General features: G+C 54.8%; 1 protein-coding gene across 2 annotated transcripts; it reads right to left on the bottom strand.

Annotated features, from left to right (window-relative positions):
* Positions 3,368–13,183, bottom strand: APLP1 (amyloid beta precursor like protein 1). 2 transcript variants are annotated; one of them, XM_018063317.1, is made up of 17 exons: positions 12,865–13,183; positions 11,882–12,025; positions 10,936–11,068; positions 10,595–10,707; positions 10,229–10,362; positions 9,932–10,116; positions 9,346–9,476; positions 8,898–8,972; positions 7,866–8,024; positions 7,654–7,782; positions 6,046–6,145; positions 5,041–5,148; positions 4,756–4,782; positions 4,496–4,566; positions 4,202–4,264; positions 3,926–4,069; positions 3,368–3,824 (listed from the first exon to the last, which is right to left on the bottom strand). In XM_018063317.1, the coding sequence occupies exons 1-17, from the start codon at positions 12,991–12,993 to the stop codon at positions 3,726–3,728; spliced, it is 1,944 nt and encodes a 647-aa protein (XP_017918806.1). In that variant the 5' UTR covers positions 12,994–13,183; the 3' UTR covers positions 3,368–3,725. The 2 variants fall into 2 exon arrangements, with proteins under 2 accessions (XP_017918806.1, XP_017918808.1); XM_018063319.1 differs by having other exon boundaries at positions 3,370–3,824; positions 4,756–4,779.

The following is a 13,435-nucleotide window of genomic DNA, read 5'->3' as shown; positions in this document are numbered from 1 at the left end:
GTAGCCCTCAACCAGTGACTGAAGGGAGGTGGTATGAAAATGCTCCAGGCCCACCGCATCAGTGGGGATGACTATGTGTTCTACACGGGCTCTCAAAGTTCCCTGATGGGATGAACCTCCAGTTCTCTACTCAGTGGTTCTGGCTTGCTAACATGCCCTTTTGTGGCAGCTTTTTCCCTTTTCTGTGTCACTTCCTGCTTCCCCCACCAGTATTTTCCACCCCTTTCAGGTAATCATGTCCTCAAATCCTTGCCTCAGCCTCTGCTTCTGGAGAAACCTTAACTAAAGACAGAAGGCCTGGTCCACAATGCCTCTTCTCATATCTGCCCCACAGCCTCTGCTCTGGCCTCCATTCCAATCTCATCCCTCCAGAAAGCCCTCTGACCCACGTTAGCCTCCACTGCTTGGAGCCTCTCACAGACAGCAAACCAAGCACATTTGAGGGTGCGGGCCAGTGTCTCTACCCCAAGACCTAAGGCTTAAAACAACCACCGGTTTTTATGGCCATGATTTTGCAGGCTGGGCTGGGCTGAGCTGGGCAGTTCTGCTATCTTGCTTTGGTCACTCGTGTGGCTGCAGTCAGCTGGAGGCCTGCTTGGGCTGGGCAATGGCACTCATATCTCAGAGTTCGGGCAAGATGGCTGAAACCCCTGAGAGTGAACCAAGCATCTCTCTGGTCCCTCCAGGAGGGTAGGAGGATCCCTTCACATGGTAGCTCCAAGAGAACAAGCCCCTGCTCACACCATGCTTGCAGACACCACACTGCTCAAAGTCCGTCATGTGGCCAAGCCCAGAATCTGTGGGGAGGAGGGTACTACCCAAGGACAAGAAGACGGAGGTGGGGTCATTGGCGGTGCCAGCGCAAGCCTCCTAGATCAGCTGCTTGGGACCAGCACGTCAGCGCCTCTGTGTGTACTCACATACTGGCAGCTCACCCATGAAAAATTCATAGAAATATGTCATATTTCATCAATTCTAAGGAGAACTTAACAGGAATTCATCTGACAGTCAATTATGTGACCTAGTTTAATGTCAGCATATTTTTCCTTTGTGGTACACAAAATAATGATATTTATTTTTGATAGTATCTTAGATTCTGTTGACATATATGTATCCCAACATGTTTCAAAACACACATTCACACACAGACACCGCTAATGATAACATGTCTGTATGTGTGTGTGTGTGTGCTCTGTTGTGTCCGACTCTGTGACCCTATGGACTCTGGCCCACCAGGTTCCTCCATCCATGGAATTTTCCAGGCAAGGATACTGGAGTGGGTTGCCATTTTCTTCTCTAGGGAATCTTTCTGACCCAAGGATTGAACCCACCTCTCTTGAGTCTCCTGCATTGGCAGGCAGATTCTTTACCACTGAGCCACCTGGGAAGCCCAACATATCTCTAAGAAAACTGCTTTAGTAAAAGAAGAATTAAATTGCTTTCAATGGGAAAATAAGAGTGGCTTAGGGACACAAGAGCATCAAATAAGCAATAGTAAAGTTATTTTTCCTGCTGGAATTTCAATAAAACTGTGTTTTTAAACTAATTATTCTTAAGTATATCCATTAAAATGCAAATATTCTTAAGGAATTATGCACTGAGCATATTGAGCAAAATGGCCTTTCATTTTCTATCCCACCTGCTCAGAGCTCCTTACCCAGTGTTAGCCTGTTAATCACCCTTGGCTGTGAAAATAAAGGCAGGTTTTCCCGATTGTAGTGCTAGTTATAGGTTTCTGACCTGATGTTAAAACCAGATCAGAATGGTGTTTCTAACATCATGGGTTCTTTTTTGGACCACACTGCAAGGAATGTGGGATCTTAGTTCTTCAACCGGGGATCAAACCCGTGCCCCCTGAAGTGGAAGCACGATGTCACACTACTGGGCCGCCCAGAAACTGCTTCTTAATAAACTGTAACATTGTATCCAAGTTGCATCATGTATACATCTTTCTCCCAATACTTTTCACATCTATATTTAATATACACAACCTATATTTATATGTATATATTATGTAGAGCTCACCACTGTGAGCTCATTGGTCCTTTGGGAAAAACAGAAATACTGCTCCCTCCCTTAGGTCTGTCAGAAAATTGTGCTATCCTGATATTGGGACACAACATATTACTGCCATCTGCTGGGAAGCTGTGGTAAAAATGCCATCTGCAATGTCTAGGTGGAGAAGGTGATGGCATCCCACTCCAGTACTCTTGCCTGGCAAATCCCATGGACAGAGGAGCCTGGTAGGAGATGAATGGTACCACTTGAAATTTTGCAGTGAGCAACCTGAACACCATATGGGACATACATGGATTATTAGCCAGGAGGTTAGCAAAATGGCCAAGAGTGTGGGCACTGGAGCCAGGTTTTCAGGGTTGAATTTCTAGCTCCAGCACTTCCTAAATGGCGACCTTGAGAATGTGATGAAACGTCTCTTTGCCTCCATTTCCTAATCTATTAATGAGGATAGTTGTAGTACCTACTTCATGGGGTGATTAAGTGTGCCAATGCATGTAAAGCCCTTGGATCAGTGCCTGCCACAGGGTACTATATGAGTTTGCTCCCATGTCACTTTAGAATTTACTCAACAAATACTCACGAAGTGCTAGGCACAATTCCAATGTCTCAACAAACATTACTCCTTTTAATCCTCTAACAACCCTCTTGAAACAAGTAATGTATAGAGGGCTAGCTCTGGTATGTCACAAAATGGGATGCACTCGCAGACAACACATAAGCCTTACTGGGACACGTGGTTGAATTTCCACACTCCAGGGGGATTCCTATCGCCTCCCCAAGAAGGGATGAAGACTTAGGAATGGGAAGTACGGTTCAAGATTCCCTGTCCTTCACTGAGCTCACAGGTCAGGGATGGATGTTGTATGTGACTGTGTATGAGTAGAAGGCAGGGGAAATCTGCTAAGTCTCCTCGGAGTCCAGGCTGAAACCAAGCTGATACTGGCCTAGAAGGGGCAGTCCGTTCAGTACCACGGAAAGCTCCTGGGTGGGCGGGAGAGCCTATCCTAGATTCTGGACCCCGCCCCCTTCCAAGGTCCCGCCCAAATTTAAAGATCTACCCGGGTGGTAATGAATCCGCCTGCCAATGCAGGAGACACAGGATAGGCAGGTTCCATCCCTGGGTTGGGAAGATCTCTGGAGGAGGAAATGGCTACCCACTCCACTATTCTTGCCTAAAAAAATCCCAGGGACAGAGGAGCCTGGCAGGCTACAGTCCATGGGGTTGTAAAGAGTCCAACACGACTGAGTGACTGAGCACACAGTTTAAAAATGTGAAGGAGGTCTGGGTGGGGCTGCACACCAATGTCCAGAACTGATTACACCCTCATTCCCCCAGACAGACAAAGGATGGCCTGGTGGGGAAGAGGACTTTATTGGAATATTAGTGGAGGACACAGGGGAGGATGAATTTCAGGGAACAACAGACACTGGGACCAAGCTGCTGGTCACCTTAAGGACAATAAATTAATGTACAAAATAAATTAAAGTGAGGAGGTCTCAAGGAGGTGGGGAGGGCAGCTGGGAATACCCAGGGATTTCTTAGGGATGGAATTTGGAATTGGAAAGGGGAAATTAGAATTTCCAGCCCCATCACAAAGGGTCTGAAATGAACTTTTTCACCCTCTCCCCCAGGCTGGGAGTTAGGGTTCAGGGGTTCCAGGAAGAGGGAAGGTTTGGGCTCAGCTGAAGGGGTGAAGGGGGTTGGTTCAGGGTCGTTCCTCCAGGAAGCGGTAGGTGGGGTTCTCATAGCCATGACGCTGCAGTTCACGGAGCTGCTGCTCCTCCAGGGTCAGCATGGGGTCCACCTGCAACGGGGGCAGGGGTGGGAAGGTGGGCTGTAGGGACCCAACCACAGATCTCCCGGGCTCTGGGGCTCCTCCCCACTCCAGGGCTTTGTGCCCCTTACCTCCACCACTCCATGGCTGATGGCCCCATAGGGCTTCTTCCGGCGCAAGAGCAACAGGGAGAGGACGATGAGGGAGCCCCCGCCAGCTCCCATGATCAGCAGACCGGACACGGCCTCTCGGGACACGCCTGTGCCAGCTGGGGCCTGCAGTGGGAGGAGAGGGCACCGGGGTCATCTTTGAGGCTGACCAGGGCCCTGTGTGGCTTTGGGAGTCACAGTCTAGCCACTGACCTCTTGACCTCTCCCCCTAAGTACCCTGAATATTCCTCCTCTTACCAGCTCGTCCCTCTGAATCTCCGATGAGTGGAAAGGAAAGCCCCTTGGAATGGACACATTCACCTGGGGGAATAGGAGGTGTCAGGAGTCTGGGTTCCAGCCAACTCCTCCCCTGGGCCCAGCAGGGCATCCCCCCGCCCTCTTCTCCTCTAGGACCCTGAAGTCCAAGTCCTCAATCCCTTCTTCCCTCCAAGGCCAAGGAATTCAAGCCCCCCGTGTGCTCCTCCTGAAGACCTAAGAATCCAGGACCCCCTCCCGCCCTGCCTCAGGTGCCCACAGGTCTGACTGGCTTACCTTCCGTTCGTACTGCTCCAGGGGAGTCATCTTGTCTTTCCCAGAGGATGCGGCATCTTGTTCTGTGGACCCTAACCCCCAAATCCTATCTCATTCCTGAGAGTCCAGAATGGTGATACCCCTGCCTGAGGAAGGGGTCAGAGGGGCACCAGACCCCATGCCAGGAGGCCTGGGGTTCCAAGTATGTGGGCCCTTTCCCACTCTGGGCTCAAGGACTCAGAGGGATGTGGTGACCAGGGGCTACTCTGTGAGCTACTCACCTTTGGGAAGGGCCATGGGGGTATCTGCTGGCAGCCAGAGGAAACAAGACAGGCGGAACCGTGAAGAGAGGAGAGTATCACTGAAGAGAGTGTGGGGACACCCCCTCCCGGGGGCCGAGGAAGGAGGCTCGAGGACCCTCCAGAGGCCTCCAAACCTTAGACATTCCTTCCCACCCTCTACTGCTCACCCGGTGGCTAAGACACCTCCAGACTTTAGGGGATTAGAATTGAGATGGAGGGCCTGGCCCCCAAGGTCTGCAGTTATGTGCATTTGGGTTAACTTACCACCCTTGGGATCCAGGGGCTGTAGCCCACTCTTGTCCTCACTGCTGCCCCCTGGGGCAGGGGCTTCCAGCTCACTGGGGCCCAGGTGTTCAGAGTGGAGGAGTTCCTCTGAGTGGAACATGTAGAGAGGGGGTGGTTTCATGAACACAGGGATCCCCAAAACAGGATGGTGCCTGTTAGGGTGAATGAATGGCACCCTAACAACAGCATGATTGGGGGGAGCCATATGTGAGATGTGGGAAAACAGGGAGCTGAATGTTGGAGAAGCGAGGTTGAAGTTCAAGAGAACGGCCTCCTCAGGACTTCCCTGGTGGTTCAGTGGCTAATGTAGGGGTCCAGTTTCAATCCCTGGTCAGAGAACTAGAATCCACATGCTGCAACTCAGAGCCCACGTGCCATAACTAAAGATCCTGCATGCCACAGCAAAGACAGGGTGTAGCCAAATAAATAGAGAATGGCCTCCTTACAGAGCAGGAGAATTAGGGAGACCCAGGAGGAAGTTACAATAGATCTAGGGGCTCTGGGGGGTTGCACTTCCTGGTATTCACGCTTTTGAATAGATCCCACAGAGTAAATCTGGGTTGGGTTTGTGACTTGCTTTAACCAAGTGGGCCCAGGTCTTAAGAAGACCTGACAGTTTCTACTTCGGTGCTTTGGGGAGCTTGAACCACCACGGAAGTCCATGTGCCTTGCTGGAGAGACCGCATGAAGGGGTTCCATGGAGAAGAGAGGCCTCTCTGGAGGGAGGGAAGCTCATTCGTGCCAGAGTCCTAGCTCCTAGCTGACTTGCTAGCCCAAGGTAGCTACACGCTTGCCTACTGACAAGACCCACAGAAGAAGCACCCAGCACAACCCAGATGGCAGAATCATGAGCAGTGAAAATGACTGATTTAAGCCACTAAGTTTGTGTGTGTGTGTTGGGGTGGGGGGATGGTTGTTACATAGGAATAGATAACTGAAACGGCAGGGGAGTCAAAGGTTGGGGGCTCATGGTCAGGCACTCACGGATCTGGGGCCGCAACTCCTGAGCCAGGCGGGGGTTTTGGTCAAGCAGCCCCAGGCTCTGATTCATCCTTTCCTCAATTACTTGAAGGTGGGTCTGCACCTGTTGGGGAGTGAGTGTGAGGGATGAACTGAGCCGTGTGGGCTACAGAAGGGGAAACTGAGGCAGGGTGAAGGAGGAAGGTCAGGAGGGTCCCAGGAATAGTAGCACCTATAATGGACAGGAAGGAGGGTACAGGGGCCAGGAATTGGGCCATGGGGGGCGGGAAACTGGATGAAGAGAAGCAAAATACAATGAAAAGGAAAAGATGGATGGGAGACAGGCGGTGAGAGTCTTGGGAAGGAAAGCAAGGAAGAAGGAAAAGGAGTAGCTGCTAGGAAAGGCTGGGCACAGGAGGCACGGTGAGTCTAGGGTATGACTATGGCATAGAGGACAGCAAGAGGAGATGCGTTGGGGGAGAGGCAGAAAGGAGGGTCTGAGGAGTAGGAAGCAAGGTTTGAGGGGGTCTGGAGAAGGAAGTAGAATTGGAGTCATGTGGGGACTTCCCTGGTGGTCCAATGGTTAACTGTGCCTTCCAAGGCAGGAGATGTGGGTTTGAGCCTTGGTTAGGAAACTAAGACCCCATGTGCTACAGGGTGTGGCCAAAAATTAAAAATAAATAAATATAATTTGTTTCTATTTAAACAAATTATAACTTGCTATAATTAAAAATAAACGAATAAATAAATTTTAAAATAAATAAATTATAATTTGTTATAATTAAAAATAAATAAATATAATTCATTATAAAAAGTTAGAAATGATGTGGTTCAAGGGCAAGGCTTGGAGCTCAAGAGTATGGAATCAGTATTCTTGGACAGGAAGAGAGTATCCAAAAAATAAGAATTAGGATCTAAAGGCACTACACAGGGGTTTTAGGGAGAAACAAGCAGAGTTAGGGAAGAAGGAGCGTTGAGGGACAGGAACAGGGTTCCAGGCACAGGAGGGGGATTCTAGGACAGGAAATAAGAATCCAAAGGGCAGCAAGTGGGAATTCAAGAACAAGAAAGGGGTCAGAGGCACAGGGGGTGGTGGAGGCAGTGTTCCAGGGTCAGCAACTAGGGATCTGAGGGATTAGAATGGGTCCCAGGGACAGAAGGGGGGATCCAGGGAGAGGAAGGAGGTCCAAGGGGCAGATAGAGGGTCTGAGGGACTTCCTGGTAGTCCAGTGGTTAAGAATCTGCCTGCCCATGCAGGGGACACAGGTTCGATCCCTGGTCTGGGAAGATCCCACATGCCCTGAGGCAGCTGGGCTGGCACACCACAACTGCTGAACCCCCGGGCTATAATTACTGCAGCCCGCATGCCTCAAGCCTGTGCTCCACAACAAGAGAAACCGCTGCTGTGAGACGCCCGAGCACCACGAGGAAGAGCAGCCCCCACTCGCCACAACTAGAGAAAGCCCTTGCACAGCAACAAAGACCCAGCTCAGCCCCACAGAAATAGATGAATAAATGAATTGCTAAAAAAGAAAGAGGGTCTGAGGGGCAAGAGAAGCATCTGAGGGATGGGGTCCAAGAGACCAAGGTCCGAAGGATGGCAGAGCGTTTCGAGCTGGAAGAGCTGAGCACCTGGAAGCGCATCTGCTGGGCCTTCTCGGGGTCCACGGCAGCCACATGCTGGTAGTGCCTCAGTGTGTGCCTCTGCTCCTTCTGCTCAGCTCGCAGGTAGCGCCGCAGGGCCAGCAGGACCCGCTCCGGCTGTGGAAGGGATGGAGGCTGCCCAGGCCCGTCCCAGCCCTCTCCACCCTCTACCCTCCACCCACCCCCCACGGCTCCCGTACCTGAGGCGGATCCCCCTGCAGCGCCGCCAGGAAACCTTCCAAGGCGGCCCGGCGCTGGTCATTGATCAGGGCAATAACTCGGGTGGCATGGGTCTCCACCAGGCGCTGTCGCTCGCCGGACACCTGCTCCTCCAGGGTCTGCAGGATGGACTGGAAGTGCTGGTGACGGGGTGGGCACAGGGTCAGGTGAGAGGCCCAGCTGGATGAAACCCAGGTCAAAGGGAGTCTGGAAAGGGAGGGCTATTGGACCATAAGTGGGGTGGGATGCCGTGGATCCAGGCCTAGGCAGAGTCGACTTGGGGTGGGACTGGAAGACAGGAGACTGGCTGGAGGGGCCAGGTAGAGTAGGGGCAGAACCAGCTCTACTGGGAGCCCGGGTGAAGCCCACTGTATGGGTAGGAAGAGTGTAGGAACAGAGCCTGTGAAGCTGAAAGGGACCAAGTATTGCAGGAAAGGTGGGGCTTAGGCCTGGCAGGGCCCTCTGGAGACAGGCTGTAACTAAACAAGCCTGAGTGGAGCGGGGGCAGGAGTCAGGGAATGGGGCTAAGCTAAGCTGGGTCTACACAGGGCAGGGCCGTGCCAAGGTGAGGCTGAGAGAGGTGGCTGGGAGAGTGATGAGGCTGGGTCTACTGAGGAGGGATTGGGTAAAAGTGAAATGAGAGGGGCAGGACCAGAGTCGGGGGTGGAGGGGCAGGGCTGAGCATCAGAGAGAGGCTGAAAAGGACTTGGCTGTGTCTGCGGGCCCAGCTTGGGGGAGGTCTCCAGAGCCAGCCCTCAGAGGTTAGGATCAGGTTAAGACAGGGTAAAATATGGCCAGTGAGAGGAGGAAGAAGAGGAAAGCAAAGTCAGATTGGATGTAGGCCAAGAGAGGCGGAGCCAAGGGTAGGGGTGGGGCCAGGAGAAGCCCATATCAGTAGGAAGGGGTGAAACCGAATGAGGCCAGAAAAAGCCTGAGCCAGGCTGAAGCTAATTACGCCCCAGGCAGTGGATAGGCCCAAGTATCCAAGCAGGACACTCTGGAGGCTGTCCTACCTCATTCAGGGCCTGTCTGTCGGCTTTAGGCAGGTTCTTGGACTGGTTGTCAGCCATGGCCCACTCACGCATCACCTGGGAAAGGGGAGCTTCAGAATCCTAGAAGCCACTCTGCTGTACCCAGTTAAGTCCCCACATCCCATCCTTCTTCAGAGTCTCCAGATCCCTTAAGTCCCGCGGCCTCTTGGATCACCAAGAGAGAGAGGATTCGGGAGGCATTTAAAGTGGAAGAGTACCACGCATCAGAGTGTCCATGGAATCTGGCGGTGTCTCAATGGGACTCTAGGTGGCTTGGGGATCCTTGGTCATCTTAGGGGTGGGTGGAGGGCTGGGGGATGATGGAGGCTGCGGGAACCTTGAGAGGTAGTCTCAATGTGTCCCTGAGCAATTTCCTGGTAATTAGGGAGCTCTGTGTTATGGGGGATCCTGGGGCCCCCAGTACCATCACCTCATTAATCTGGCGCATCCTGCGCTCCTCCAGATCCATCTTGGCCCTCAGGAAGCCTTCATGCTCACTGATTTCTCCAGGCATGCCAAAGTACACGTCCACACCATCTGTGGGTCTCGGGGTGGGAGTCACTGCAAGGCCGGGAATCCAGGAGTCAGCCTGAAGCCCAGCTCCAGGTCAGCTTCCCTTCCCAGAGAACTGCATTTCCTAGAGCGCAGTGGAGACCCCTGTGTGTTCACTTCAACCATAGCTGCTGCCTGGCATCACAGATCTGGTTCTGAATTGGACCTGTTCTTGCAAAGTTTAGGAATCCATCACACTATCCTTCAAGCTTTCCACCAAATAATCCTTCAGACATACCAAATGGCTCCTCCACTCCTGGGTACTCCCAAACCACCCTTACCCTTTGCCTTCCTCACAGGGTGGCCCTTCCACCTCTACTTTATCCAAAGCCATTCCCATCCCTCCCATTTCCCCCCACAGGGCTTCTCCCCAGCAGGTCCCTTCTCAAATGCCCCTACACCAAAGCTCTCTTAAATCCTCCTCCTTCTAGGGTGGAGAGGGTGGGGTTTAGAGATGGCTTCACCTTTGCTGACCCCTGCAGGGGTCTGGGAGCTTGAGGGTGGGACTCTGTCCTCCTCCTCCTCCTCCTCAGCTCGTGGGGGCTCCACAAAGTAATCATCTACTGGCTGCAGGAAGGATTCCTCCTCTTCCTCGTCATCACCCCTCTCAACTCTGCCTCCCGGGGGCCAGGACCGGGTGGAGGGGTCACTGAGGGAGCAGAAGACCCAAGAAAATAAGAACCTGGGCCCAGGTCCCCAGGCTTCCATCTCCTGCCTCAGGAGCCTGGAGGGTTGGGCCTGGAAGGTTCCTTCTCACTCACCCGACTGCTGTCCCAGATGGGTTGGGGGTCACTGGAGGTGGGCAGCACACATATTCCACACCTCGGAACCGATCCGCGCCACAGGGCAAAAGCATGCCTGAGCCATGCAGGATGAGGCCCTGGGAGCTGCAGGCCTGTGGGAAGAGTGGGCATAGATACCAGGACTGGGGAGTAAGGAAGGGTGGAGGGGGAGCCTGGATGCCTGAGTCTGAGGACCTGATGGGGCTTGGAGCCTGGATTCCTGGTTCTGTCCCACTGGGAAGAGGGGGCTGAGGCTCAGACTCAGGTTGTGGAGGAGGAGGGTGTTAGGGGATTGGAATCCTGGGTTCTCGGGAGGGGTGGGAGGATGAGGGGCTGGGTCCTTACTTCCTGTGCTTCCTGCTGCCTCCGGGCTGAACTCTCGCACTGGTCCATGCGCTCCTGGTGCAAGAATCGGCAGCCTTCAGGCACCAGCAGGGCCTCGCTCACGAATTCGCCAGCTGGAAAATGGGCAGCATCGGTGTGAGACACTCCCATAGCCACCAGCCCTACCCACTCCCCCCACCCCAGAATCCAGATCTTTTATCCTCAGAGGCTTCTGTCCCACTGTGTACTCAGGCACCTAGCTCCCTAATGTGAGCCTGAGACCAGGGCCAGACTCTCACCCCCTGGGGACTACCACCCAACCCCCCACCTTCCGTTCCCCAACCCGCCAGCCTGTGACTCACGCAGGCAGTGGAAAGGCACAACTTGGTGGTGGGGGTGGGCACAGTTGCCACCCCGGGCACCCCCGCACCATTGTTCCATGGGGATGGCCTGCGTCGCCTGCTCCACACGGGCAATCTGCAGCTCCGGGTACATCTGGGGGCACCGAGTCGGGGTGATTAGCCCTCTGTCCCTCCCCTACCAGGTGCGCTCCTGCGCCGGCGTGTCCCTTTTCAAGGCTCTAGTATTCGAAAGAACCACTCTTCCCTAGGCCCTGCTTCTCAGTAGAACAGGACTTAGATATCTAAGCCCCACCCGTCACTGGGCACGCCCCTTAGTACCTCTCCCTTCCATCCTTAGGCTGCACCCCTTTGCCTGTCGGGTTTCTTTATGAAGGTCCCTCCATTACCCCAAAGCTGTCCTTCTAAGCGCACCTCTTTTCTAGTCGCTTCTGCCCGTTCCCCCAATCAAATTCATCTCCCCATAGAGTCCACCCTTCTTTAAGCCTCGCCTCTGGCCTCTCAGGATCCTTTCTTTTTGTGTTAGACTTGCTTTTTCATAGCCACATTCCTAGCTTTCCACTCTCCCATTGGGTTCCATCCCTTTCCGAGTCACTCGAGTCCACGAGGTCTTTTTGTCTTAGCCCCGCCTCATAATTGCCACGCCCACCTACACCTGCTCTTTAAAGTGTCCACCACATTGTTAAATTCCATCTCATCACTGGACACTGTCCTCAGCTGGCCGTGTTTGCATGGTTCTTCTCTTTTCTTGACCTAGTTTTTCAAAAACAGGTAAGTCCTATCCTAACTTTGCCTCTTTGTTGGCCATGTCCCCTAGTTTCCCATGCCTTCTTGAACCCCTCATTTCCCCGGACCTTGCCTTTGCACGCCTAGCTTCTTAAGGGCAACCGGGTCCCAACTTGGACCCGCTTTTTTGCTGGCCACGCCCCTCTCAGTCGGTCCCGCCTACCTGTCTGCAGTACTCCAGCACGCGCTGCGGGTCCCGAAGACAGCGTCTTGAGAGCTGTGGGTCTGGTTCCCAGCGGCCGGTGCGCAGGTCCCGGTGAAGGGTTGGTCGCCCGCATAGTCCAGCCACCTGCGCAGACCCTGGGGCCTGGGGGTGGGGCGGAGGGATCAGCGAGGGCACGGGGGACGCTGACATGTGAGTCTCCCGGTCCTTTGCTCCCTAGGACCCAGATGGTCACACCCTCAGCACCAGCCCCCTCCATCAAGCGTCGCGCACCCGCCTCTGTGGAGGTTTGGTTCCCTGGGAAACAGCTCCCACTGGGCCGGGGGCCGCCCCAGCTCTCCCGTTGCTATGGCGACTCGGGGTCTCCCGGGATTCTCACGGCCTTGTTGCCGCGGAGACAAGCCCCGCCCTCACCCCAGCGCAGCCGCACTGGAGCTCGAAGGGGTTAAACTTGAATGGCGGGGGAGAAGGCCAGAACCCAGGCGTTCTGGCCCCTCCTCCCTCCGCCCCTAGCTCACGCTCGCATCATTCTCTAGTGGAAAGACCACAAGGCCTGGCTTCAGGGCCCTGCAGGCCTGGACACTAAGTCCTTGGGTGATGGAGAGCTACAGCCTGGGTTGGGGGGGGGCGGTGACTGGAGGTCTAGCCTCCTGGGTTCTGGGAGCTTTGCGGGAGCCTTCATATGGGTCCCGAGGATAAAAAGCGCCCAGATTCCTGGCTATAGGTGCCTTGCTGCCCGCGGGTCCTATTCAGATGGGCTGGGGCTGAGTCACCTAGGTCCAGAGTGTCTCAAGGGGCTAGACTTCGGGACGAGCTGGGGCCTGGACTTAGGGGTTTCTGAATGCCTAGTGCTATTAGGGGCGCCTGAGGGCTGGCCACCTGGCTGAAACGACTGCGCCTTCTGCTCCGGACCTACCCGCCCCGGGGTCCAGAGGCCCGGTCCCGCCCCTTCCCCCACCCCCTAGGGCCCGGCCGGGCCTCACCTCGGCCGCGCTGGGGCTCCCACCGGCCAGGTTCCCTTCGGCGAGCTGCACGCGCAGAAGCAGCAGCAACAGTGGCAGCAACCGCAGCAGCGGGCCCAGACCTCGAGCGGCGGGGCTGGCGGGCCCCATGTCCGGGCCCTCGAGCCCTCACGTCTCCAGCACTCCCGCCCGGCCGGGCCCCAGCGGTGACAGGAGCTCCCAGCGCCACAGCCGCCGCCTCCTCCGCCGACGCCCCCGAGCTGCGCCGGCGCCGCCAGCCCCGCCCCGCGCCGGCCCCGCCTTCCCGGCCAGGACAATAGCGTGGCAGCTTTGCGCACAGCTGAGCAGCCTGGAACCCCCGGGTGGGAGCCTGCGCCAGGCCCCCGCCCCCTTGAGACTCCAGGCGTCCCGCCTATGGAAGGGCCTACCCGGGAGTCTGGGTCACAGGCTTCGTAGTTGTGGATTTTGAGTTCTCCAAGACTGTCACCTCCAGTTTTCTCCTCCCTCGGACCCAGACCCTCACTAAACGTCTTTCTTCTCTTCCAGGGACGCCAGCACAGGAACCCCGACCCCACCCCCAAATCCTCTTGAG

This window comes from Capra hircus, chromosome 18 (assembly GCF_001704415.2).
Source record: "Capra hircus breed San Clemente chromosome 18, ASM170441v1, whole genome shotgun sequence".
Classification (NCBI taxonomy): Eukaryota; Metazoa; Chordata; class Mammalia; order Artiodactyla; family Bovidae; genus Capra; species Capra hircus.
This window is presented reverse-complemented; position numbering and strand designations above follow the sequence as displayed.